Raw genomic sequence first — 24,531 nt, forward strand, 5'->3', positions numbered from 1 at the left:
TGCGCGCACTCGTGCGCGCCTGTGTTACGCGCATGTCTTCTAAGGTTAACGACTGTTACTTGAACGCTTTTAAACATTAAAATTCAAAGTACTGATTGAACCGATCAAACTACACCAGGGATATAGAAATAAAGAAATAAAGAAACACTATTTTTGTATTCCAAGGCACAATTACTGGTGTAGCTTCTTAGATTTCATGAAATTGTCTTTTAAGTGTGAAAGTAGAACCATGATGACTAATTCTCTACTTTGGTTACTTGTTTGAATACAAATCATCTCAATACGGGACCCCCGTTTCCAAGGTAACGGCAAACCGCTCCACGCATTCAGACCTCCATGCTGGGGTGCCTCCGTGGAGGAAACAGGAATGACATTAATCTTACTATTACATGTGCAACGTCAAAACTAATGACTGTTGTCTTGTGTTGAGCATGTAAAACATATGCAAATGTACTTTTTTCTTCTTCTTCTTTTTTTTTTTTTTTTTAGGGGGAGTCACCCAACCAGTAAGCTGTCTGTAGTCTGACCGCTGCCCGGTGACGTCAGTGCGCTTTCACCGGCTCGTAAACGCGGTGGTGTGTTTACAGAGCGCCGGACACTTGAAGATCCGGCTTACAGAGCGCATGTGGACTGTCAGCTTGTTGGATTACACCATGTGGAAGACCTACCAAGCTTGCCTCCAGTATAGACGCTCATATTTAAGAAGATGACAGCTTTGGTGTTAAATTTGATGAGTTCGGGGACATCTCTGAAAGCAACATTAACTGTTTATACGTCAGAAATGTCTGCAACTCCAAGTCCAACCATTCCCTCTTCTCAGATGACATCGGATCAACTCACCGTGGTCGCTGCTTGTTGTGAGTATATTTGTAAAATATCTCTTTTATTTTCAAACATTTATCCTTTTATTGCATTATGAGAAAGTTTAGTTTATTTCATATTATATTTCACTGTGTGGCATTTCTTCGATGAATTAGTATTAATTTTAAAATTTATTCATATTTAAATCGGAAATCATGGAAAATGGGATGTTATGTGTGAAAGTAAATGCTTAATGAAATTAAATGCTTCTAAAACCAGTTTATATGTTTGCCCAGCCAGTTTAAGTGAGGAAAAAAAAAGACATTTTCTATCAACATTTAACCAGAAACAGGAAGTGGGCACTTCAGATTTACTTTCTGGGGCAACACAAAATGATTTCTTGGCTGGCAGATACATCACAGAAAATACCACGTTCAACAAGTGTTGTCTATAAACAGACTTTCAATCAGTTCAATTTCAATTGAGTCAACTATATTCAGTATTTTAATCATTGGTCTTTCAAATTGTTCCAACAACAAACTAAAAGCCTGAGATGAAACCTTTTTCTTTTTCTCTTTCACAGTTTCCTCCCTGGTGTTTTTTGTCATTATTTTGGTCCTCCTGTCCATCATTTACCGCAAAGATCCTCAGTGCTGCAGATTGCGCTCCTATCAAGGCCCACATGCTGATATGGTAAATCCTTGCAACAACAAAAAAAAAAGCTAAATAAATAACTTTTGTGCTGAGTAGTCTTATGACATGGTCTTCATGTTCTCTTTTGAGATGAGACTGAGAAAATGAGAAAAGACCACACCATGTGATCCGACTGTGTCGCAATTAGCAAGTGTCACATTCAATTTGCACAGCGGTGTGAGAAGTTCTATATTAAACCTGATATGATCATCGTCTCCTAATGGATTTGCCACAGTCAATTGCTTTGACAATAATAAACGTGGCACTCACAGCGATGTCATTTTTCCTCGATATAATTCCAAAACTCAATCTGGAGTTCAAAAGTTCACCAAGCAATGGCATGTATTCAGATTTATTTTTGTTTTAACAATGTGAGGGGTATAATCTCAACCAAATATGGACTATCAACGAAAGATAATGAATTTGTAAAGCTGCTAGGAGATAGTGAAATGTAAACACACCAAAGAGGTAACATTTTCATTCTTTCTGCTTCCTCTTCCTGACTTCTTCCTCACCTCCGTGAGTCCCATGGGGTGATGTTTCACTGTTATCTTCTTATTGCAGGGGCATGACTCATAGCTCTCTCACCACAACTGACAGGAAACTCAGTTCAGTTACAGTTTTAACGGAGACGCCACTAAAGAACTTAACGGAGCGTTTCAACAAGAACAAACTGAGTTGAACTGAAGCTTGGGCCAGATGTGGTTGATAAGATGATAAGAGGCTGGTCAAGAGTTTTTTAAAATTTGACAAAAGAGTTTCACTGTCAGCATTGATATGGAAGAAGAGTGAAGTTTAAGAACAGACGCACTTGTTCATTGTATTGCTTCGGGACATTTGCATGTCTTCAACTTCATCGTCACATACCTTTCCCTGCTTCACTTTGCACCATGAATAGCTGACAGACCCTCCGGTGGGTGTTGGGGACGCAACGAGACAATGGGTCTCCTTTTTAGTTTGCGCTGGTGAAAAAAGGCACGCTGCCCTTGGGATCCTCCCCCGACTTCAGTGCTGATTTTACACGGTTGTGCTTTTTCACACAAGCTGAGTCAATGGCTGGGACAAAAGGACAACGCTCCTTTTTTTTTTTTTCTCCTTCCTTTTTTTTTTTTTTGCTTCTTCAAACTACCAGCCAGTGAGGGCAAAATGACCCCTGACATCACGTTTTTAGTGTCGCCCTGAAATGCTGTGGCAAAGGTCATTTGTGTGCGTCTCTTAAAATATAAGTGATGTCATTGTGCATTGTGGCCTGGGAAAAGTTTTATAATTTAATACAAACCTGTGCGTGTTCAAATTTTAGTACCCCTTTTATTCTCCTGCTAAATTTAGTCGGGTAACAAATTGACTTTGTTGTAACGCCGCCCTAAATGACAAACGAGGTCATAATGTGTAGTGGAGTGTGCTCGTTAAGCGCTTAAAAAGGGGAATGAAGAGATGCTGAAAAGGCCAAACTGTGTGGTTTGTTGCCTAGGGACTCTGATGACACAGTAGGACGCCATATTGTTCCCTGAACAAAGGCGACTCATTTAGACCCAAGACAATTACCTTGTCTTCCTCGAAGGCTCCCCCCCCCCCCCTTCCGAGATGCCGACACCTCATACAGTGAGACGTTGACAGGTTGTGTTGTAAAAAGGGGGTGTGAGGAGCTTATTGATTAGATAATTTATGGTATTGCTAATCAGTGATTAAACAAGACATGAAAATCGGAGCAAAAGAAACACAAATGTGACTAATTGAGCCAATCTTATTGACTGACAAATGCCTTTTCATGATTTTATAGTTTCTTGTTTTACAGGACGCTCCTCCTCAGTACTACAGCAGCAGACAGACACTGATGGGATCATCATGTTTAGAGCCGACACATTTTCTAGATGGCAACAATGCCGATGTAAGTGAGCCGTGATGAAAATCTGCACGTAAGCACGTGAGGATTTACTTTCTGTTTGTAAAAAGCAGAGTAGTGAATCTAATTCAACATTGTGCAACTTAGTGAACAAGTTAGTGAATTGGATTAGTTTTCAGCATTGCTCATGCTGCCATAGCAACATAAAAAAGCAAAACATTTGATCATTATTTTCAAATTCTGTATGCAATTATAGATTGACCCTAATAATGACCCCTCTGTGTTTTATGGCCTGTGTGATAATATGCGCAGGAAAGTCAGCTGTTCTATGTCGGCCTACCCTCCAGCTACAGTCTGCCCTCTCTGGAGGCCCCCCTGCCCAGGCTTCCCTCCTACGAGAGTGTCCGAAAAAAGGATCGCCAGAGGCAGATCCACATGATGATTGCAGACCGCTTTGGCCTCAATGGGCCTATTGAGACGGAGGTAGGAAACATAAAAGTTGGAATAGGCACGTATGCTAGATGACAATGATGTTAACTCCATCAAGCTAATCTGACAGGTCCTCAGTTATGGGTTGATAATAATATCATAACATATTATATTCACATAATTGAAGCCATAATGCATACACAAAACATGCTATTAAGTCACTTACCACATTTCAAGGTTTTACAGTGTTGATCTTTGGCTGAGCTTTTGACTCGCTTCAACAAACAAGGTAATGAGAGAAAGGCACATCAAACATAATTAAAGGCAGCACCCTGAATGCAAACAATGTCAGAGGAAAAACTGCTTTGTACTCGTGTCAGTTTTTATTGCTTTGACCTTTTCTCCTTTTTCGTAATTAAACAATCCCAAGCGTGACTGCTTATTTTCTCGATATGATTGATCAAGAAGCACACCCACGTAGCGATCTTGTCTTTGGTCATCCAAAACACCCCCACTATTTTCAGACTTGGTTAGACTTTCAATTGGTTCTGTAATTTCCCCTGTTTGTCCTTTGGCCCGAGGTATGATAGCAGTAAATTTTGCAGCCTTCAATGTGTGTGATGATAAAGAGTGATGTTGTCGAGTGACTCCAGGGTCCCTGAGCAATTAAAAGATAAGCCAGACTCACTATCCCAGATGTGTTCAGACTTCAGAGAGATAAAAACAATCATGTTCCAGGTGGTTAACTTGAAATAGATGAACTGTTAATGTAAATACATTTGCAACCAAATGTAATAATGTCATTTATTATCACATTCAACACCTTAGAAATCAAGAAATCACCCAAAACGATAACCCAAGGTTCAGTTCTAATGAGACAGCAAATCAATAAGTAGTTAATGATAGCGAGTGAATTAATGGTGCTAATTTGCTGTCACCTCATAACAGAAGAAAAAAAAAATCTGACTTACTCTACTGATACCATATCACTTTACTTTATCTTGAACTTTTAAGTAAATAGCGCTGTTCACTTCCCTATAATCTCCTTAATTATTTTATTTACAAAATATCTCTCTTGTGCAACAATGTACAATCATTACAAGAGTTTGGACTGTTTTCTTCCCCAAAGCAATAATTAACCAATTTACAAGCAAAACCCAACAGAGCGGAAATAAATAATTCAGTTTTCCTATTCCCCATTCACAGATTCATTTATTCACTAGAGCCTTGTTATAAATTACTTGCTGCTGACAACAAGGCCAATGTGGTCGCGATAAATACATCCCTCCAATGATAACTAGTTAAACTAGTTATGCAATCAATAGTGTAATTTGAAACCAGGGATGCTATAAGGAGGAAAGTGATAATGGTTCCTAGGAAATATTTTCATTTTCAAGCAATGACTGTACAAATTGTGATATTTTATTTCCCAACACTCTTCACAGCCACCTCCATCATATGAGGAGAGCGTTCGTCAGTCCGTGGTGCTGCCGTACAATATCCTCTCATCAAGTTTGGATGCTTCTCCCACGCTGGGTGAGCACACCAACTCTGCAGCTGATGTTCAAAGTGAGCCGCCACCTCCTCCGGTCAGCTGTGGGAGCAGCGACAATGTTCTTCCTGTATGACACCCATGCTGGATGAATGTCAACAACTGGACAAACGTGGATTTTAAAACCATGAAATGGTTTGGAACTATTGTGTTGATTGAAATACCTCAAGACTGACATCTGGTTGTCAGAAGCTGCGTAACCAAAGAAGAGCTGCACACATTTTTGTGCAACACACACACACAAACAAAAAGACTTAATGATGCTGGTACAACTTGAATAAGATGGTGAAATAGAGACTGCATGAGAACTGTGAACTGAAGGATTTGAAATGCCAAAAAGTTTTTTGTTTTTTCTTGGAGGGGGTCATAAAAATATTGTTATCAGTGAAAGATAGGTTTCGATTTGCGGTTTGTACTCTTTTTCTGATTTCCAAGTCTATGAGTATTTTTGAGTGGGGTCAACCTATAACTGCTCATAAAACAAATAGGTTTAGATGTTGATAAATTAGGGATTGTACTGTTTACATCATCCAATTAATTTCCAACAAAAACAATGAGAACTGGGTTTTTTTACGTTGATTTCAGCTACATTTTACACTGCATGACAAATAGGTATGAAACCAGTGTCAGTGAAAAGTTAATAAAAAAAATCCATAATTCTCTATTTAGACCTGTCATTGTTACATTAGTTTACAGACACTTTGTTTAGCCCTCTTTTTTTCCTTTTCAGTATTCATCGTTTTTTAAAAAAAATACAAATGTACCAAATTAAATGTAAACCTTTTAATAAAAAATATGGTATAACATTGGAGCTGGTCTTATTGGGACAACAAGATGGATTGGTCATTCCAAAACATTTTCTCTCCCATTCGGAACAAGGATAATTAGGGGGATGAGAAAATTAGAAATTATAATACATATTTACATATACTTTTAAATTAGTGCAATACTGGCACAGTTCCGGTAGTGACCTTACAAAAATGGCTGCCAAGTGTGCCCACAGTCAGGTCGGAAATCAACGGAAAAAGCCGAAGTTCTCCGAAGAGCTCTGTCAGTAAGTGTAAACAAGGACACTCGCTGCAGCGGTCGTACAACTCCACATCTTTTGGGCGAGGTTAGGAAGCTGCTTCACTTGCTGTGCGACAAGACAGGTAGGTTATTTTCGTTTTACTACCTAATTTGCATCGTGAATGTCATTTGTGCAACTCTTATATTGCATTGTGTGGAGGAATTGCATTTTTTTTTTTAACTGCGCATTTGGTGCAGTGAACTAGTGAGGTGCGTTGACGTTGCAATCTTCGCCTCGGCACGGAAAACAAAGATGCACCGTAATTCCTACCACATTAATAAGAATTATGTGTTTTTAATCCGAGCATTCCCGAATTTGATTTCTCAAAAAAAAGTCTATGCAAATATATATTTTTGTATTTTCTTTCAGCATCGTCACATTACGAATCTTACGTGTGCGTCTCCCATCACTGAGAACCAAGATGTTGCAATGTTTTCACTTCATGGTGGAACCTATCAAAAACATCGCCGTTCAAATAAAGGTAACTCAAGTTCACAAGGTGCACCAGTGTTTAATATGTAAACTGGATTTGTTTTGGGCTCATGGGTCACCTTGGTGCATTTAACCCTGTTCGGTAACTTATAATTGGATTTCACAAACTAAAACCCACACTCCATGACAACACAATTGCATACTACTAAAATATTTGTATGACAATTATTGTGACAATTCAAAACTAAACTAGCAAGTGTCAGTTTTGGATTTCGATTTAAAACAGCAAAATGGTGCTTTCACTGCAGTTTAAATTCAATGCATTGCATGCCAGTTGACTCTTAAAATAACAAAAAAAGAAAAGGCGTTTTTGCATCTCAAGTGACAAGGTAGTGAAATAAAGTGACAAGGTGTAACATGGCACAAATCCTAGTTTTGTTCTCTGCTGACAAGTCATCATTACAATCAGAATCCTAAATGCTTCCTTTCCAGTTTGACTTGAATGTAAGGCAATTACAACACAGTCAACCAAAACACTTCTTATTGACACGATAAGGCTGCTTAACTTGATTTTTTTCCCCACTAACTTGCACCTTGATAAAACACAAACACTAGTAACTGTAAAAACTAAGTCTCAATTAATCCTGAGCCTTTTCTTAGGCATCGAATGTGAAATCTAAGAAAAAGAAGACGACGGACAACTTGGATGAAGACCAGCTATTGATTATTCAACTGGCAAGAGATCTTGGTCGAGTATGCCAGGTGCAATTAAGCGTGCTGTATATGTAGTAATAGTAATTACAAGCAATGTATGACAACATATTTCAAAGGTGCAAAAACAATAAATCATCATGTAGTTATGTTGCTTCGTCTATATCAATCATTCACAGCTATATTTTTTGTGTTATATTTTCTATGATTACTATGATAACGATTATTAATGACTACTCATAAAATCACATATTAAATCAAAGTATAGAAAACACAATTTTTGGCAATCTTTTCAGATTGTTTTTGTCTTCACCAAAGCCACCACTGACTTTTTTCTCTGTTGTGCTCAACGAAGGATTCATCAGTCCTGGAGCTCATCTGGAACCAGCATGAGATCTGGCCAACTCCTCTCTGCTGGTTCTTTATTCTTGAGTGGGCTTCTATCTTTGAAAAAAAGGTACTTGTCTGGGCAAAATGTACATTGCAATATGAGAACGTGTCCATCAGGATTGGTGGATTGCTTCTGGGCTACTCACAATACCATGACTTTTTTTATCCACCGAAGAGGGCCTTGCAGACCGATGGCTGGCCAGAAACTGATTGTGACAAAAAGTGTGATCTCTCTGAGCAGCAGGACATGCAAAAGGCCAAGTTAGGCCTCCTTGAATGGATGAAAGAACTGAGAGCTCAGCCTGAGGCAAGCAGCATGATCCTTCCATAGTTAGATACCCCCCCCCCCCCCCCTCACAGAAATTAACCATTATTATTGATTGTTATGTAGCAAAGCATTCAGCCTGGAGAAACAGTGGCAAACATCCTAGAGGACTTAAGGTCAGCCTGGCGTTGGGGCCGTGTGCCAAACCTTCTGAGTGCCATGGAGCTACTCATGTGGACTGTGATGCTGCAGGATTCAGAAAAGGTTTGTATATCTTTAAATGGATAAGCATCTCCAGAAAGGACTGAGCTTTTATATTTTAACTGCAGGATATCATACCGCAGAAGTGGTTGATCTGGAAGCAGAAAACAGAAATTGGTAAAACCAAAATATTATGTTTAATATTTGAGTAAAAATATATATTTAATGATTATTTTCCCAGCTTTTAATTTGTTGCATTTATTTTGTTTCAGGTGCTCTGTCTTATGTTCCTCAGCCAGGTCAGTGGCCTTTTGTTATTATAACACCACGTCAAATGTTCAACCTGCATTAATTCACATGCATAATTTTTTTTTTTTTTTTTTTGGCAGTGTGGGATTGGATCACAAACGCTGCAGGTACAGTGTTAATTCTATCAGTGTTTATATCACTGTAAACCTTACCCAGCCTATCTTTCTGTTAATATAAGAATTGTATGTCTTGTGTCAGTGGAAGTGACTCTGAACCAAGATACAGCAAATCCTGATCTTCTCATCTCTGATGATGATAAGAGGATGCGTTGTGGATTTGAGAGGAAAGATATTCCTAACTACCACCAGCGCTTTGATGGCTGGTGGTGCGCTGTTGGAATGGTAGGCTATGAATCGGGCCGCCATTACTGGGAGGCGGAGGTGGGTGAGCGAGACTGGCGCCTGGGCGTGGCCAAGGAGTCCGCTCTTAGGAAAGGCTTCAAGTCCCTCAACACCGACACGGGTTATCTGACCCTGCGTTTAGAGAGAGGCACTGAGCTTAAGGCACTCACCGTGCCCTTCACTGCACTGCCGGCGGGCCTCATCCCTCGAAAAGTGGGTATCTACCTTGACTACGAAGCTGGCCAGCTGTCCTTCTATGACGTGGACCGGCGTGCCCACGTCTATACTTATAATGAGTGCTTCAATGAGAAGCTCTTCCCACTGTTTGGCACAGTGGAGATCATTAATGATCTGGTGATAAGGACCCTCGACGCCAATCCCCAATGTCTCTGCGCCACATCCTGCCTGTGGGGTTGATTTCGTACCTGGACAACTTTTCCTTCAACATCTCCAGTAGATATCATATTAAGGAATAAAAAGGTGACAAGGTTATTCAAATCACTGGGAGGGATCAGCGATCCTGACATTCTTGTGCTTTCAAATAGTTTCAAGGCGTGACCACTCTCTGTGCTGCTGCTGCTAATTTCTTTCCTCCGAATTAAAAGGTGTGCTCACATACTTGGTGTTTGGAAGGAAAACTGTACTATCTACACTGTCATGTACTGTAATTGTCATCATACACTGAATAAAAAAAAGTTAATGATGATGATGCCGTCTCTTGTTTAAATAAACAGATTGCAGTTGTTTCACCATGCTGTCAAAAAGCATATCTAAAAATCATAGTGGGGATAAGTAAAGACGTTTTAAATCAGCGTTGAAAATACCTGTTGACCAGTGTAATCAAAACATCTTTTAGCTTGATTATTTTCTGTTGCCATAATTTTTTTATTCATTATAAAGTCCCGTGATTATTTTCTAATTACCAGAATGATTTAATTTAAATCCTTCACCGATTCGAAAAAAAAACCCTTAAAAAAATAATAGGTTATTTATAGGTCAGCTATGATGTCATCAACGTGCGACGCTGCCACCGTGTTGTGCTAATGGAGGCGCGAGACACGACAATAACACTAAAACAAGCTTTAAATACCCATTTTGGGTTCGACGGCTTCAGGTCTAAAGTGCAGGAAAATGTTATCAATGCAGTTATTCGAGGTACGTTAAAACTCAAGCGCAAGTTGTGAAGTAATCTCTGCTCGATATTAGCCCTTGCAATACCAAGGGGGAATTGCATAGTTTCTTAAAGTATAACAATTTTTATGAAATATTTATGTCAAGTTGTTCTAAGAATGATTAAAGGTGTGTTTTCTTGTAGGGGACAGGGATGTGTTTGTGTGCATGCCGACTGGCGCAGGAAAGTCCCTGTGTTTCCAGTTACCTGCTGTACTGGCTGCAGGCATCACTCTGGTTATCTCACCATTAATAGCTCTTATTCAGGTCAGTTTGTTTCATCATCCACATTTAAATAAATCTGCTAGAATTATTTTCCCACTCACCACTGTTTTTATATTTTCTTTCCAGGACCAAGTGGATCACTTGAGAGCTCTAAACATCCCTGCTTGCTCCATCAACTCTAAGCTCGCAGTCGGCGAGCGTCGGTTGATTCTTACGGATTTGCAGAGTGCAAACCCAAAGCTCAAGCTACTCTACATTACACCAGAGATGGTAGCTTCTCCATCATTCCAGCCTTACCTGACTGACTTGTGCTCCCGGGGCTTGCTGTCCTACCTGGCAGTGGATGAGGCTCACTGCGTCTCCCAATGGGGTCATGATTTCAGACCAGACTACCTCAAACTGGGCGAACTGCGTGCTCGCTTGCCAGGCATTCCCTGCATAGCGCTTACAGCAACAGCTCCTAAAAAGGTCCAAGAAGACATTGCTCAGTCCCTGAAGCTGCATCAGCCGCTGTCTTTTACTACGCCAGTTTTTCGCAATAATTTGCACTATGATGTCATCTTCAGTGAGCTTCTTCCAAACCCCTATGATCATCTCCATGCTTTCATTAAAAAAGCACTTGGTGGTGTCTCAAAAGCACAGGTTGGTAGTTAATTCATGAATACACACAGACATTTCCAATATAGCTGTACTCTTCATCACCCATAATAATGGTCCAAATTTGCATGATTTGGGAAATTAATGCATTTGATCCTGCAGAAACCTGACTTATGTTTTTGGACAGGGTTGTGGCATTGTCTACTGTCGGACAAGGGAAGGTTGTGAAACTGTAGCCTACCAGCTTACCAAGCTCGGTGTCCTGGCAAAGCCTTATCATGCTGGTAAGTCTTCCACTGTGGGCGGCATGCAGAGACTTAAGTTGTGAGTTATTATTATTTATTTTTTTATGTTCAGGTCTGAAGCCAGGAGATCGTACAGAGGCCCAGGCTGACTGGATGGCGGGAAAAGTTGGTGTTATTGTAGCCACCATTAGTTTTGGTATGGGTGTCGACAAGGCCAATGTAAGGTAAAGCAGTAAATCTGTAGGTTGAGTTTTTTTTTTTTTTTTTTAATTTTCAAGCGATAGCTCAATTTCCCTGTCCATTATTACCACAGGTTTGTCGCCCATTGGAACCTGGCAAAATCCATGGCCAGCTACTACCAAGAATCTGGACGAGCAGGCAGAGATGGACTGCCGTCCCTTTGTCGCATTTACTACTCCCGGAAAGATAAGGATCAAATTCTGTTCCTCATCAATCAGGAGGTGGCACGGAAAAGGGTCAGTATAGCAGCAATTAATATTGCAGTTAAAAAAAAAAAAAAAGAAACTGAACTTTTATTGATGTCACCATATTTTCACCATCATTTCAAACCTGCAGGACAAACGAGGTTATGCAAAGGAATCGGACAACACGGCCATAACAGACTTTGACGCCATGGTTCGTTTTTGTGAGCAGGAAAGGTAAGTGATGATGTCTACTGGCTCATACCGTTTTATTCCAGTAAGTGTCCACTTTGCTTTATACATTGTCGTGTCAACCTCCAAATTTTCTTTCGGATAATATGTTGTATGCCAATTACGGCTCAGGACAGTCACCGACAATCTTTACAAAGAATATCTTGAGTTAACTTCCCCATTAATGCTGCATAAGGTTTAGTCAGAAATTAGTTTCATTTCCTTTTATGTACACCAGAGAGCAGACTTGACCACTCAATGAGCAAAAATTGTAGTTTGAGGTTGTCGTCTAACAGCAGCTCAGTACAATAAACATTATTTACAAATGAGGTTAAAGCAGACAGTAAAATATAAATTGCGTTTTGAAATATAAAAAAGGCATGTTCGTTTCAATCGCCATGTCCCATCAAACAGAATAAACATATTATATGTTAAATTATGCTTTGGATGTGTCCTGTCCTCCAACCAAATGTTGGAGACATTTGATTCAAGGAATGTCGATTGTCCTGACAGTCAGCTCCATCAAGTGGCTTGGCACTAAAGTCAGGACATCGCTGTCAGTTGAGTTGTTAAAGAGGGCTAGGCTTCTTCTCGCTCCTCGGACACACCCAGCCTGGCCACATTTGCAAACAGGTCGTCTTGCTGAGGCGTGATAGTCAACCAGTTTTTACGTTTTACGAGTGGTTGAAAGTAACTTAATGAGCATAAGTAGTGCACATAATAGCTGGGTGTAGTTTAGATATTCAAAGGTTAGTCCCCTCCTTTTTAGCCTTGCGACAACAGCAACAGCAATATGTCGTGCAGATCACGACGGCCATGGCAACAACCACCACTGCAGGAGAGCAAATAAACAATCAGCTTCAGTACAATCCAGATTCTTATTCACACCTGAGAGCGGAGACTCACAGATGAACGTTAAGAGGATGAAGAAAGCTCCCAGATCGACGGGGTCGGCATTGGACAAATTCTGCAGCTTGGCCCAAATCTTGCTTAGAAGACTCACTGCTTGTTCTTTGGGGTCCATCCTTATGAGATAAACAAAGCCGGCATTGTAGGAATGCTTACAAATAGTTTGTTTATTTTCCTTCTCTGTCATTATTTATATAAAAAAAAAAAAAGGGAAAATCAGATTCTCGTTGTGAGAGAGCAAAAAAGTAAAGAGAAGTTCTTCAAAAGCCACAAATCAGTCTTGAGCAGACAAGTTGATGACATGACATTTCTTCCAGACATTCTTACCTGAGTGTTATTTTTTTTTCTTGCCGGCACAAGAACCTCATCATCTAGAATTCCTCAGGTGCTGCATAAAATTAGCCCTCATACTGATCTCAGGAGAAATTAATTATATCTGCAAGGAGAAATTCACAAAAGCTTCACCTAGTTCTAGTTTGAATTGTGAGTATAATACGACTTACTGTAGTTTGTTTTCTTCCGAAGTTGTTTTTCAGTCCAAGCAGGGAGAAAGAAGCAAAGAGTCTTTTTGTGTGCGTCTCTCTTTCCCCACCTCCTTAGTGGGAGCGTTTTCTCGTTTTTTTCATGGCTTTGTTAACAGCGTCCAGCTTTCTCGCAAGGTAGTCTGCATGTTGTTAAAGTGGCTCCCAGCACCGCCTTTGTTTATGTGTACGTGTGCGCTGTGTGAAGAGCGCCTGTTATATAACACGTGCTGCCTGTTTTTCCTTAATTCAAAGTTTAGGGAATTTTGGGAAAACTTGTTGTAAGACAGGAAGCACTTTTTACTAATAAATATTAGTTATTGGTCCAAGAAAAAGTACTTGAGCTGTCTTTCAATTTTGATTGAAGTGTTTTTTTAAATAAACATTTCCCCACTTGGTAGTGCAACTTCACTCCAAAGCAGAATGGAGGCGGAGCTTAACTGCCTCTTGTCAATTGTCCCAAAGTCAGTCCCACGTTACAATGGAATGTTGAGTGGAATGGGAAGAAAACAAAGACGGCATTTAAAAAAAAGAATTATATACGCTCTTTGTGTTTCTGATTGACCAATATCAACAAACTCAAAGCAGGTCAGAATTATATTAACTCTTCAATATGTTTCCTGTCTTCTCATTAGTTGCCGCCATGCTACCATTTCCAAGTTTTTCGGGGACCAGCCGCCGGACTGCGCGGGTGCTTGCGACTATTGCTCCAACCCGAAAGGTGTGCGAGCTCAGCTGGAAGCGGCTTACAGCACCAGCATCGCCGCTCCAAGCAAAGAACCAAAGAAACCGTTCGGGTTCGATCAAGAGCTTTACGGAGGAGGAAGGAAGGGATATGGCTTTGAGAGGTAGCTTGACTTTTGTGATGTTGATTTTTTTGCATTTGATAACATTGTGTGCACCTCTTAGGTATGACGAAATCGCAGAAAGTGTTATTGACGACGACGCCAAGAGGAAAAAGGAATTCTCTGACCTCTTCAGGAAGCAGATGAGCATGAGGAAGGTAATTAACTTGACTTGACTTGAGAAGCAACTACATACACACATGTTTGCAGAATTCCATCCTGGAATTGTCTGTGTGTGGAGTGCATGTGTTTTGCTTCTTAACACGTGTTGAGCGGCTGTTGGCATTTTCGGGCCCCTTAAGTGAAGCCAGCTGTGGTAAACGGAAAAAAAAAAAAAATTAACAACTGAAGCTGGGTCGGACAGTTTGCAACTTGTGGGCAGCTTCACTTGATTCATGATTCAAAGTGCAAATATTACACAATATTTGAAAGTGCATATGTGAGTCGGCCATTTTTGCATTTAATTATCTGCAGTCATCTCATAGTTTGTTTTATTTTTAGGGACATGACTATGGGAACGATGACTTTATTCCTCCAGGTAAATTATTATTATTATTATTATTATTAAGAGGACCCCTCAGGCTAATTTTTTGCATTCTGGTAATTCTGCTGTAGATGCCGACTGCCCACTGAAAGAGGCAAACAGTCAGCGGATCCCCAAGCTTCCAGTAAAGGTACACCACAACCACATTCCGCACAGCTATGGCATTAATTAGCATCGTTGCTGGAATTCAGTGACTCATTTGTCGGAAGTTGAGAGATAGAGATTGCAAACAAATGTAGCCAAATAGAAATACAACTGTGTTTTAGTCTTCCACTGCTTTTGGGGGCATGTAACTGAAGACTTTTAAATCATATAATCGCTGGAGCTGTAATGTTAAAGCTAGTATTTAGGTTGGCGGGACATTATTATGTGTATTTTTTTTTTTTTTGAATGTTCAGCCTTCTGTTCAAGGACAATATTCAGTCATGTAAATTGCATTTCAGGCTAGAGAACACTGCCTGACACTTTTGCAAGAGGCACTGTATGGCCACCAGGGGGCAGACGACTCTTTTGGGTAAATATGTTTTGTGTTGTTGCTCTATTTTTATGGTCTGCTTGAAGTTCAGTAAAAAAAAAAAAGCAATATTATAAATGTATTAATTAATTATATTGAATTATTCCTCTTTTCACTGCAGTGGTCTGTCTTTAGCTGTGGATATTGAACATGAGGTGTTCAAGAGAAGCAAGTCGTCTAACTTGTACAAAGCGGCAATACTAAAGAAGGTTTCATGCACACCTACATCCTTACGTTACTTTATAAAACAAGGTTTGGACGAGACTGACAACCATCACTTTGCAATCAAGGTGTCTGAGTTGAAGAAAGCACCAGCCGGAGGAGATGAGGAGAAGAGCATCGGTGGTCGCGAGACCACGGTAACACAGGAAGACAAAGCCTCCCCTTCTACTTCCTTTTCCGAAGACCTGCATGGGTTCAAATCTGCATCGGAAGTCTACTCAGTGAGTTGGAGCATCTCACACACTGAAGTCACATATAATCATTTTCTTGCCATTTTTCCAGATGAAACGAAAGAGAATTGGAGCAGGTTATTGTGGCTCGTCCAACGCACGAGCTGAAAAACAACAGCCGAGAGGCTCGACGGTGGACAACGAGTCTGTCCAGGAAACACCAAATGGTAACTCAGTTGGCGGGATTGGACTGAGTCTGCTCAGCAAATGTGACAAACCATTGCCTGTGACGTCATCGATCCGAGCGAGAACAAACTCCGCCGACTCTGCCTCCTTGAGCAGCCCCACAAAGAGAACCTGGAGCAAGAAGCAGCAGAAACTGGAGGAAGCTGCAAAACATTCTCACAGCATTTCTCACTATTTTGCCAAGTCTCAAACAATTAAGGAAAGCCAAGAGACCAGCATCGTGATTTCAGATGAAGACCTTGACCCACAGCAGAACTCTCCTGAAGGTGGTGCTATTGAGCCAGTTATTGGGGATGTGATGCCAGCACAGACCAGACTTGGAGTCATAGTCATAGATGAATTCAGTGATGAAGGAGGGACGCCTGCACAAACGTCACAACTGAATCCACTCGAACATAACACAACAGAAGAGCACAATGCAGCCGCGACACAAGAGGTACGTCTCCGTCAGGTTTTAAAATGCTCGTCCCACTCTGATTATCTAACTTTACCAAACAGGCCCACTCTGAAGAAGCAATACCAGAGCAGCCTCCGGCAAAGCGAAGCCGTCTGGTGGACAAGAGCGACGTGCAGAAGAGAACCGTGAAGGAGCCAACGGAGACCGTGACGCTGAAAGAGGCGGCTGACGTGGTAGTCCGCTACTTGGACCCTTTTTACACTCGGGGGAAGTTTGCCAGCAAGGTGTGCCAGATGAGCAAGTTCTTCAGAAAGTCTACGATTCCTTTAAGGAACCTTGTGCTAACATGTCCTCCTTTTTTTATCGGTAGGACCTCTTCAAGTCCTTCGCTCGCTATTTGTCCCACCTTCTTGCAGAGGGGGGGACTCTTAAAAAGGGACAAGGTAAAGTGATTATTAATTATTACTGTACTGTTTTTTGTCATAAACTAAGGAGCCCCTGTGCCTTTTTACAACTTTATGAATATCCCACTTATGGACATTTGCTTCCTCTCATCTGTCTCTGTTGGCCCACAGTGAAAACAGAGGCGAAGTCTCTCATCAAGCACTTCTTCTGCAAGGTCAAACGCTGCGAGAGTGAAGCGGACTGGAAACATCTTAAAAGACCGGACTACTGTAAAAACTCAGCTAATCAGCAACGACTATGAAGAAAAGAATGATTTATGGAATTTCTCTCTGTTAGTGCCTTTTTTTTTTTCACTTGACCTCATGCTTCAACGCACGTTCTGACGAGGTTCAGCTTCAAATGTTCGAGCCATAATGTTCTGCTCTTAAATCTCCAATGGAGAAATGGATGTGAATTATACACAATGCTATTGTTTTGGCTCAAAAGTGTCAGAAATGCATTCAATTGTTGAAGACCATTCAAAGTATTTTCTATTGAAGAAATGTTCTGTTGATTACTGATTCATTCTTGGACCTTTTTTTATTTGTAAATATTTTGTATATTTTGTACATGGAGATAAACCAAAGAGCATTGCCACCCCTCAGTGCTTACTTGTTCATGTTAATGTCCATAAAACCACATATGTTCCATGCAATAGGAGCGAGGGTTCCATAGTATAGTGGTTAGTACTAGGGTTAGGGTTGGAGCTAGGGTTAGGGTTAGAGCTAGGGTTAGGGTTAGTGTTAGAGATAGGGTTAGGGCTAGGGTTGGAGCTAGGGTTAGGGTTAGAGCTAGGGTTAGGGTTAGAGCTAGGGTTAGAGCTAGGGTTAGGGCTAGGGTTAGGGTTGGAGCTAGGGTTAGGGTTAGAGCTAGGGTTAGAGTTGGGTTAGGGTTAGAGCTAGGGTTAGAGCTAGGGTTAGGGTTGGAGTTAGGGTTAGAGCCAGGATTAGTGTCAGAGCTAGGGTTAGGTTTAGGGTTAGGGTTAGAGCTAGGGTTAGGGTTGGAGCTAGGGTTAGGGTTAGAGCTAGGGTTAGGGTTAGAGTCAGAGCTAGGGTTAGAGCTAGGGTTAGAGTCAGAGCTAGGGTTAGGTTTCGGGTTAGGGTTAGAGCTAGAGCTAGGGTTAGGGTTAGAGCTAGGGTTAGGGTTAGAGCTAGGGTTAGGGTTGGAGCTAGGGTTAGCGTTAGGGTTAGAGCTAGGGTTAGGGTTAGAGTTAGAGCTAGGGTTGGGTTAGGGTTAGAGCTAGGGTTAGGGTTAGGGTTGGAGCTAGGGTTAGGGTTAGAGCTAGGGTTAGAGCTAGGGTTAGGGCTAGGGTTAGGGTTGGAGCTAGGGTTAGGGTTAGAGCTATGGTTAGGGTTAGAGTTAGAGCTAGGGTTAGGGTTGGGTTAGAGCTAGGGTTAGAGCTAGGGTTAGGGTTGGAGTTAGGGTTAGAGCCAGGATTAGTGTCAAAGCTAGGGTTAGGTTTAGGGTTAGGGTTAGAGCTAGGGTTAGGGTTGGAGCTAGGGTTAGGGTTAGAGCTAGGGTTAGGGTTAGAGTCAGAGCTAGGGTTAGGTTTAGGGTTAGGGTTAGAGCTAGGGTTAGGGTTAGAGTCAGAGCTAGGGTTAGGTTTAGGGTTAGGGTTAGAGCTAGAGCTAGGGTTAGGGTTAGAGCTAGGGTTAGGGTTAGAGCTAGGGTTAGGGTTGGAGCTAGGGTTAGGGTTAGGGTTAGAGCTAGGGTTAGGTTTAGAGCTAGGGTTAGGGTTAGGGTTAGAGCTAGGGTTAGGGTTAGGGTTAGAGCTAGAGCTAGAGCTAGAGCTAGGGTTAGGGTTAGAGCTAGGGTTAGGGTTAGGGTTAGAGCTAGGGTTAGGGCTAGGGTTAGGGTTAGAGCTAGGGTTAGGGTTAGTGTTAGAGATAGGGTTAGAGCTAGGGTTAGGGTTAGAGTTAGGGTTAGGGCTAGGGTTAGGGTTGGAGCTAGGGTTAGGGTTAGAGCTATGGTTAGGGTTAGAGTTAGAGCTAGGGTTAGGGTTGGGTTAGGGTTAGAGCTAGGGTTAGAGCTAGGGTTAGGGTTAGGGTTGGAGCTAGGGTTAGGGTTAGAGCTAGGGTTAGAGCTAGGGTTAGGGCTAGGGTTAGGGTTGGAGCTAGGGTTAGGGTTAGAGCTAGGGTTAGGGTTAGAGTTAGAGCTAGGGTTAGGGTTGGGTTAGGGTTAGAGCTAGGGTTAGGGTTAGGGTTGGAGTTAGGGTTAGAGCCAGGGTTAGTGTCAGAGCTAGGGTTAGGTTTAGGGTTAGAGTTAGAGCTAGGGTTAGGGTTGGAGCTAGGGTTAGGGTTAGACCTAGGGTTAGGGTTAGAGTAAGAGCTAGGGTTAGGTTTAGGGTTAGGGTTAGAGCTAGGGTTAGGGTTAGAGTCAGAGCTAGGGTTAGGTTTAGGGTTAGGGTTAGAGCTAGGGTTAGGGTTAGAGCTAGGGTTAGGGTTCGAGCTAGGGTTAGAGTTAGGGTTAGAGCTAGGGTTAGGGTTAGGGTTAGAGCTAGGGTTAGGGTTAGGGTTAGAGCTAGGGTTAGGGTTAGAGCTAGAGCTAGAGCTAGAGCTAGGGTTAGGGTTAGGGTTAGGGTTAGAGCTAGGGTTAGGGTTAGAGCTAGGGTTAGGGCTAGGGTTAGGGTTGGAGCTAGGGTTAGGGTTAGAGCTAGGGTTAGGGTTAGAGTTAGAGCTAGGGTTAGGGTTGGGTTAGGGTTAGAGCTAGGGTTAGGGTTAGGGTTGGAGTTAGGGTTAGAGCCAGGGTTAGTGTCAGAGCTAGGGTTAGGTTTAGGGTTAGAGTTAGAGCTAGGGTTAGGGTTGGAGCTAGGGTTAGGGTTAGACCTAGGGTTAGGGTTAGAGTAAGAGCTAGGGTTAGGTTTAGGGTTAGGGTTAGAGCTAGGGTTAGGGTTAGAGTCAGAGCTAGGGTTAGGTTTAGGGTTAGGGTTAGAGCTAGGGTTAGGGTTAGAGCTAGGGTTAGGGTTCGAGCTAGGGTTAGAGTTAGGGTTAGAGCTAGGGTTAGGGTTAGGGTTAGAGCTAGGGTTAGGGTTAGGGTTAGAGCTAGGGTTAGGGTTAGAGCTAGAGCTAGAGCTAGAGCTAGGGTTAGGGTTAGGGTTAGAGCTAGGGTTAGGGTTAGAGCTAGGGTTAGGGCTAGGGTTAGGGTTAGGGTTAGGGTTAGAGCTAGGGTTAGGGTTAGAGTCAGAGCTAGGGTTAGGTTTAGGGTTAGTGTTAGGGTTAGAGCTAGAGCTAGGGTTAGGTTTAGGGTTAGGGTTAGGGTTAGAGCTAGAGCTAGGGTTAGGGTTAGAGCTAGGGTTAGAGCTAGGGTTATGGTTGGAGCTAGGGTTAGGGTTAGGGTTAGAGCTAGGGTTAGAGCTAGGGTTAGGGTTAGGGTTGGAGCTAGGGTTAGGGTTAGAGCTAGGGTTAGAGCTAGGGTTAGGGCTAGGGTTAGGGTTGGAGCTAGGGTTAGGGTTAGAGCTAGGGTTAGGGTTAGAGTTAGAGCTAGGGTTAGGGTTGGGTTAGGGTTAGAGCTAGGGTTAGAGCTAGGGTTAGGGTTAGGGTTGGAGTTAGGGTTAGAGCCAGGGTTTGTCAGAGCTAGGGTTAGGTTTAGGGTTAGAGTTAGAGCTAGGGTTAGGGTTGGAGCTAGGGTTAGGGTTAGAGCTAGGGTTAGGGTTAGGGTTAGAGTCAGAGCTAGGGTTAGGTTTAGGGTTAGGGTTAGGGTTAGAGCTAGGGTTAGGGTTAGAGTCAGAGCTAGGGTTAGGTTTAGGGTTAGGGTTAGAGCTAGGGTTAGGGTTAGAGCTAGGGTTAGGGTTGGAGCTAGGGTTAGGGTTAGGGTTAGAGCTAGGGTTAGGGTTAGAGCTAGGGTTAGGGTTAGGGTTAGAGCTAGGGTTAGGGTTAGAGCTAGAGCTAGAGCTAGAGCTAGAGTTAGGGTTAGGGTTAGGGTTAGAGCTAGGGTTAGGGTTAGAGCTAGGGTTAGGGTTAGGGTTAGAGCTAGAGCTAGAGCTAGAGCTAGAGTTAGGGTTAGGGTTAGGGTTAGGGTTAGGGTTAGAGCTAGGGTTAGGGTTAGAGCTAGGGTTAGGGCTAGGGTTAGGGTTAGGGTTAGGGTTAGAGCTAGCGTTAGGGTTAGAGTCAGAGCTAGGGTTAGGTTTAGGGTTAGGGTTAGAGCTAGAGCTAGAGCTAGAGCTAGGGTTAGGGTTAGAGCTAGGGTTAGGGTTAGAGCTAGGGTTAGGGTTGGAGCTAGGATTAGGGTTAGGGTTAGAGCTAGGGTTAGAACTAACCCTAGCTCTGACCCTAGCTCTAACCCTAACCCAACCCTAACCCTAGCTCTAACTCTAACCCTAACCCTAGCTCTAACCCTAACCCTAACCCTAGCTCCAACCCTAACCCTAGCTCTAACCCTAACCCTAGCCCTAACCCTAGCTCTAACCCTAACCCTAGCTCTAACCCTAACCCTAACCCTAGCTCTAGCTCTAGCTCTAACCCTAACCCTAACCCTAACCCTAACCCTAGCTCTAACCCTAACCCTAACCCTAGCTCTAACCCTAACCCTAGCTCTAACCCTAACGCTAACCCTAGCTCCAACCCTAACCCTAGCTCTAACCCTAACCCTAGCTCTAACCCTAACCCTAGCTCTAGCTCTAACCCTAACCCTAAACCTAACCCTAGCTCTGACTCTAACCCTAACCCTAACTCCAACCCTAACCCTAAGCCTAGCTCTAACCCTAGCTCTAACCCTAACCCAACCCTAACCCTAGCTCTAACTCTAACCCTAACCCTAGCTCTAACCCTAACCCTAGCTCCAACCCTAACCCTAGCCCTAACCCTAGCTCTAACCCTAGCTCTAACCCTAACCCTAGCTCCAACCCTAACCCTAACCCTAGCTCTAACCCTAGATCTAACCCTAACCCAACCCTAACCCTAACCCTAGCTCTAACTCTAACCCTAACCCTAGCTCTAACCCTAACCCTAGCTCCAACCCTAACCCTAGCCCTAACCCTAACTCTAACCCTAACCCTAACTCTAACCCTAGCTCTAACCCTAACTCTAACCCTAGCTCTAACCCTAACCCTAACCCTAGCTCTAACCCTAACCCAAGCTCCAACCCTAACCCTAGCTCTAACCCTAACCCTAGCTCCAACCCTAACCCTAACCCTAGCTCTAACCCTAGCTCTAACCCTAACCCTAGCTCTAGCTCTAACCCTAACCCTAGCTCTAACCCTAACCCTAGCTCTAACCCTAACCCTAGCTCCAACCCTAACCCTAGCTCTAACCCTAACCCTAGCTCTAACCCTAACCCTAAACCTAGCTCTAGCTCTAACCCTAACCCTAACCCTAGCTCTAACCCTAACCCTAGCTCAAACCCAACCCTAACCCTAGCTCTAACCCTAGCTCTAACCCTAACCCTAGCTCTAACCCTAACCTTAGCTCTAACCCTAACCCGAGCTCCAACCCTAACCCTAGCTCTAACCCTAACCCTAGCTCTAACCCTAACCCTAGCTCTAACCCTAACCCAACCCTAACCCTAGCTCTAACTCTAACCCTAGCTCTAACCCTAACCCTAGCTCTAACCCTAACCCTAGCTCTAACCCTAACCCTAGCTCAAACCCAACCCTAACACTAGCTCTAACCCTAGCTCTAACCCTAACCCTAGCTCTAACCCTAACCCTAGCTCCAACCCTAACCCTAACCCTAGCTCTAACCCTAACCCTCGCTCTAACCCTAACCCTAGCTCTAGCTCTAACCCTAACCCTAGCTTTAACCCTAACCCTAGCTCAAACCCAACCCTAACCCTAGCTCTAACCCTAGCTCCAACCCTAACCCTAGCTCTAACCCTAACCCTAGCTCCAACCCTAACCCTAACCCTAGCTCTAACCCTAACCCTAGCTCTAACCCTAACCCTAGCTCTAGCTCTAACCCTAACCCTAGCTCTAACCCTAAACCTAGCTCAAACCCAACCCTAACCCTAGCTCTAACCCTAGCTCCAACCCTAACCCTAGCACTAACCCTAACCTTAGCTCTAACCCTAACCCCAGCTCCAACCCTAACCCTAGCTCTAACCCTAGCTCTAACCCTAACCCAACCCTAACCCTAGCTCTAACCCTAACCCTAGCTCTAACCCTAACCCAACCCTAACCCTAGCTCTAACTCTAACCCTAGCTCTAACCCTAACCCTAGCTCTAACCCTAACCCTAGCTCTAACCCTAACCCTGGCTCTAACCCTCACCCCAACCCTAGCTCTAACCCTAGCTCTAACCCTAACCCAACCCTAACCCTAGCGCTAACTCTAACCCTAACCCTAGCTCTAACCCTAACCCTAGCTCTAACCCTAACCCTAGCGCTAACCCTAACGTTAGCTTTAACCCTAACCCTAGCTCTAACCCTAACCCTAACTCTAACCCATGCTCTAACTCTAGCTCTAACCCTAACCCTAGCTCTAACCCTAGCCCTAGCCCTAACCCTAGCCTAACCCTAACCCTAACTCTAGCTCTAACCCTAGCTCTAACCCTAACCCTAACTCTAAACCTAACACTAGCACTAGCCCTAACCCTAGCTGTGTTGAGAATTTTTCCATGATAAAATATTATGGGTCATCTGGGATTTGAACCTGGGTCGCTGGGGTTAATGTCCAGAGTACTAACCACTATACTATGGAACCCTCACTCCTATTACATGGAACATATGTGGTTTTATGGAGTAGCACACTAGCAACTGTGTTAAAACTCTTTACATGATAAAAGATTTTAGGTCCTACTGGGATTTGAACTCAAGTCGCTGGAGGTAAAGTCCAGAGCATTAACCACTACACTATGGAACCCTTGCTCCTATTGCATGGAACATACATGGTTTTATGGGGCAGCGCACAAGCAACTGTGTTGCAAATTTTTCCATGATAAAATATTATGGGTCATGCTGGGATTTGAACCCGAGTCACTGGGGGTAAGGTCCAGAGGATTAACCACTACACTATGGAACCCTCACGCCTATTGCATGGAACATACATGGTTTTATGGGGCAGCGCACAAGCAACTGCGTTGCAAATTTTTCCATGATAAAATATTATGGGTAATTCTGGGATTTGAACCAGGGTCGCTGGGGTTAATGTCCAGAGCACTAACCACTACGCTATGGAACCCTCGCTCCTATTGCATGGAACATATGTGGTTTTATGGAGTAGCACACTAGCAACTGTGTTAAAACTCTTTACATGATAAAAGATTTTAGGTCCTACTGGGATTTGAACCCCAGTCGCTGGGGGCAAAGTCCAGAGCATTAACCACTACACTATGGAACCCTCGCTCCTATTGCACGGAACATACATGGTTTTATGGGGCAGCTCACAAGCACCTGTGTTGCAAATATTTTAATGATAAAATATTATGGGTCATGCTGGGATTTGAACCAGGGTCGCTGGGGTTAATGTCCAGAGCATTAACCACTACACTATGGAACCCTCGCTCCTATTGCATGGAACATACATGGTTTTATGGGGCAGCGCACAAGCAACTGCGTTGCAAATTTTTCCATGATAAAATATTATGGGTCATGCTGGGATTTGAACCCGAGTCACTGGGGGTAAGGTCCAGAGGATTAACCACTACACTATGGAACCCTCGCGCCTATTGCATGGAACATACATGGTTTTATGGGGCAGTGCACAAGCAACTGCGTTGCAAATTTTTCCATGATAAAATATTATGGGTAATTCTGGGATTTGAACCAGGGTCACTGGGGTTAGTGGCCAGAGCACTAACCACTACACTATGGAACTCTCGCTCCTATTGCATGGAACATACATGGTTTTATGGGGCAGCGCAC

At 43.0% G+C, this 24,531-nt stretch overlaps 3 protein-coding genes and 1 long non-coding RNA gene across 5 annotated transcripts; 3 read left to right on the forward strand and 1 right to left on the reverse strand.

Annotated features, from left to right (window-relative positions):
• Positions 1 to 76: 76 nt before the first annotated feature.
• On the forward strand, positions 77 to 6,126 carry si:ch73-364h19.1 (uncharacterized). Its single transcript, XM_049745164.2, has 5 exons — positions 77 to 857; positions 1,385 to 1,494; positions 3,290 to 3,382; positions 3,650 to 3,820; positions 5,212 to 6,126. Exons 1-5 carry the CDS (start codon positions 707 to 709, stop codon positions 5,392 to 5,394), a joined length of 708 nt encoding a protein of 235 aa, XP_049601121.1. The 5' UTR covers positions 77 to 706; the 3' UTR covers positions 5,395 to 6,126.
• A 203-nt stretch (positions 6,127 to 6,329) lies between these two features.
• si:ch211-120g10.1 (E3 ubiquitin-protein ligase TRIM21) lies at positions 6,330 to 9,742 on the forward strand. Its single transcript, XM_049744583.1, has 10 exons — positions 6,330 to 6,469; positions 6,757 to 6,868; positions 7,480 to 7,581; positions 7,886 to 7,987; positions 8,096 to 8,227; positions 8,312 to 8,449; positions 8,515 to 8,563; positions 8,659 to 8,685; positions 8,776 to 8,802; positions 8,894 to 9,742. The coding sequence occupies exons 2-10, from the start codon at positions 6,809 to 6,811 to the stop codon at positions 9,451 to 9,453; spliced, it is 1,197 nt and encodes a 398-aa protein (XP_049600540.1). The 5' UTR covers positions 6,330 to 6,469; positions 6,757 to 6,808; the 3' UTR covers positions 9,454 to 9,742.
• A 284-nt stretch (positions 9,743 to 10,026) lies between these two features.
• recql5 (RecQ helicase-like 5) lies at positions 10,027 to 17,342 on the forward strand. The gene is made up of 18 exons (XM_049744582.2): positions 10,027 to 10,191; positions 10,352 to 10,473; positions 10,558 to 11,073; positions 11,216 to 11,312; positions 11,386 to 11,497; positions 11,587 to 11,749; positions 11,850 to 11,932; positions 13,992 to 14,204; positions 14,266 to 14,359; positions 14,703 to 14,739; positions 14,817 to 14,875; positions 15,189 to 15,259; positions 15,381 to 15,468; positions 15,550 to 15,702; positions 15,764 to 16,333; positions 16,396 to 16,578; positions 16,665 to 16,737; positions 16,870 to 17,342. The coding sequence occupies exons 1-18, from the start codon at positions 10,080 to 10,082 to the stop codon at positions 16,998 to 17,000; spliced, it is 2,877 nt and encodes a 958-aa protein (XP_049600539.1). The 5' UTR covers positions 10,027 to 10,079; the 3' UTR covers positions 17,001 to 17,342.
• LOC125983387 (uncharacterized) lies at positions 11,948 to 13,784 on the reverse strand. 2 transcript variants are annotated; one of them, XR_007486691.2, is made up of 4 exons: positions 13,339 to 13,784; positions 13,163 to 13,271; positions 12,833 to 12,951; positions 11,948 to 12,758 (listed from the first exon to the last, which is right to left on the reverse strand). It is a non-coding gene; the product is annotated as an uncharacterized lncRNA (long non-coding RNA). The 2 variants fall into 2 exon arrangements; XR_007486692.2 differs by having other exon boundaries at positions 13,163 to 13,294; positions 13,339 to 13,541.
• Positions 17,343 to 24,531: the final 7,189 nt, after the last annotated feature.

Source organism: Syngnathus scovelli, chromosome 16, assembly GCF_024217435.2.
Source record: "Syngnathus scovelli strain Florida chromosome 16, RoL_Ssco_1.2, whole genome shotgun sequence".
Taxonomy (NCBI): domain Eukaryota; kingdom Metazoa; phylum Chordata; class Actinopteri; order Syngnathiformes; family Syngnathidae; genus Syngnathus; species Syngnathus scovelli.

Excerpts from the sequence above, each read along its gene's own strand:
- recql5 (XM_049744582.2), top strand. The coding sequence starts at position 10,080 with ATGGAGGCGCGAGACACGACAATAACACTAAAACAAGCTTTAAATACC. Across the intron at positions 14,740-14,816 it reads CGATGACTTTATTCCTCCAG|ATGCCGACTGCCCACTGAAA; the intron begins GTAAATTATTAT and ends ATTCTGCTGTAG. Across the intron at positions 16,738-16,869 it reads GACTCTTAAAAAGGGACAAG|TGAAAACAGAGGCGAAGTCT; the intron begins GTAAAGTGATTA and ends GTTGGCCCACAG.
- si:ch211-120g10.1 (XM_049744583.1), top strand. The coding sequence starts at position 6,809 with ATGTTGCAATGTTTTCACTTCATGGTGGAACCTATCAAAAACATCGCC. Across the intron at positions 8,564-8,658 it reads GAAGCAGAAAACAGAAATTG|GTGCTCTGTCTTATGTTCCT; the intron begins GTAAAACCAAAA and ends ATTTTGTTTCAG. Across the intron at positions 8,803-8,893 it reads TTGGATCACAAACGCTGCAG|TGGAAGTGACTCTGAACCAA; the intron begins GTACAGTGTTAA and ends GTCTTGTGTCAG.
- si:ch73-364h19.1 (XM_049745164.2), top strand. The coding sequence starts at position 707 with ATGACAGCTTTGGTGTTAAATTTGATGAGTTCGGGGACATCTCTGAAA. Across the intron at positions 858-1,384 it reads CACCGTGGTCGCTGCTTGTT|TTTCCTCCCTGGTGTTTTTT; the intron begins GTGAGTATATTT and ends TCTCTTTCACAG. Across the intron at positions 1,495-3,289 it reads AAGGCCCACATGCTGATATG|GACGCTCCTCCTCAGTACTA; the intron begins GTAAATCCTTGC and ends CTTGTTTTACAG.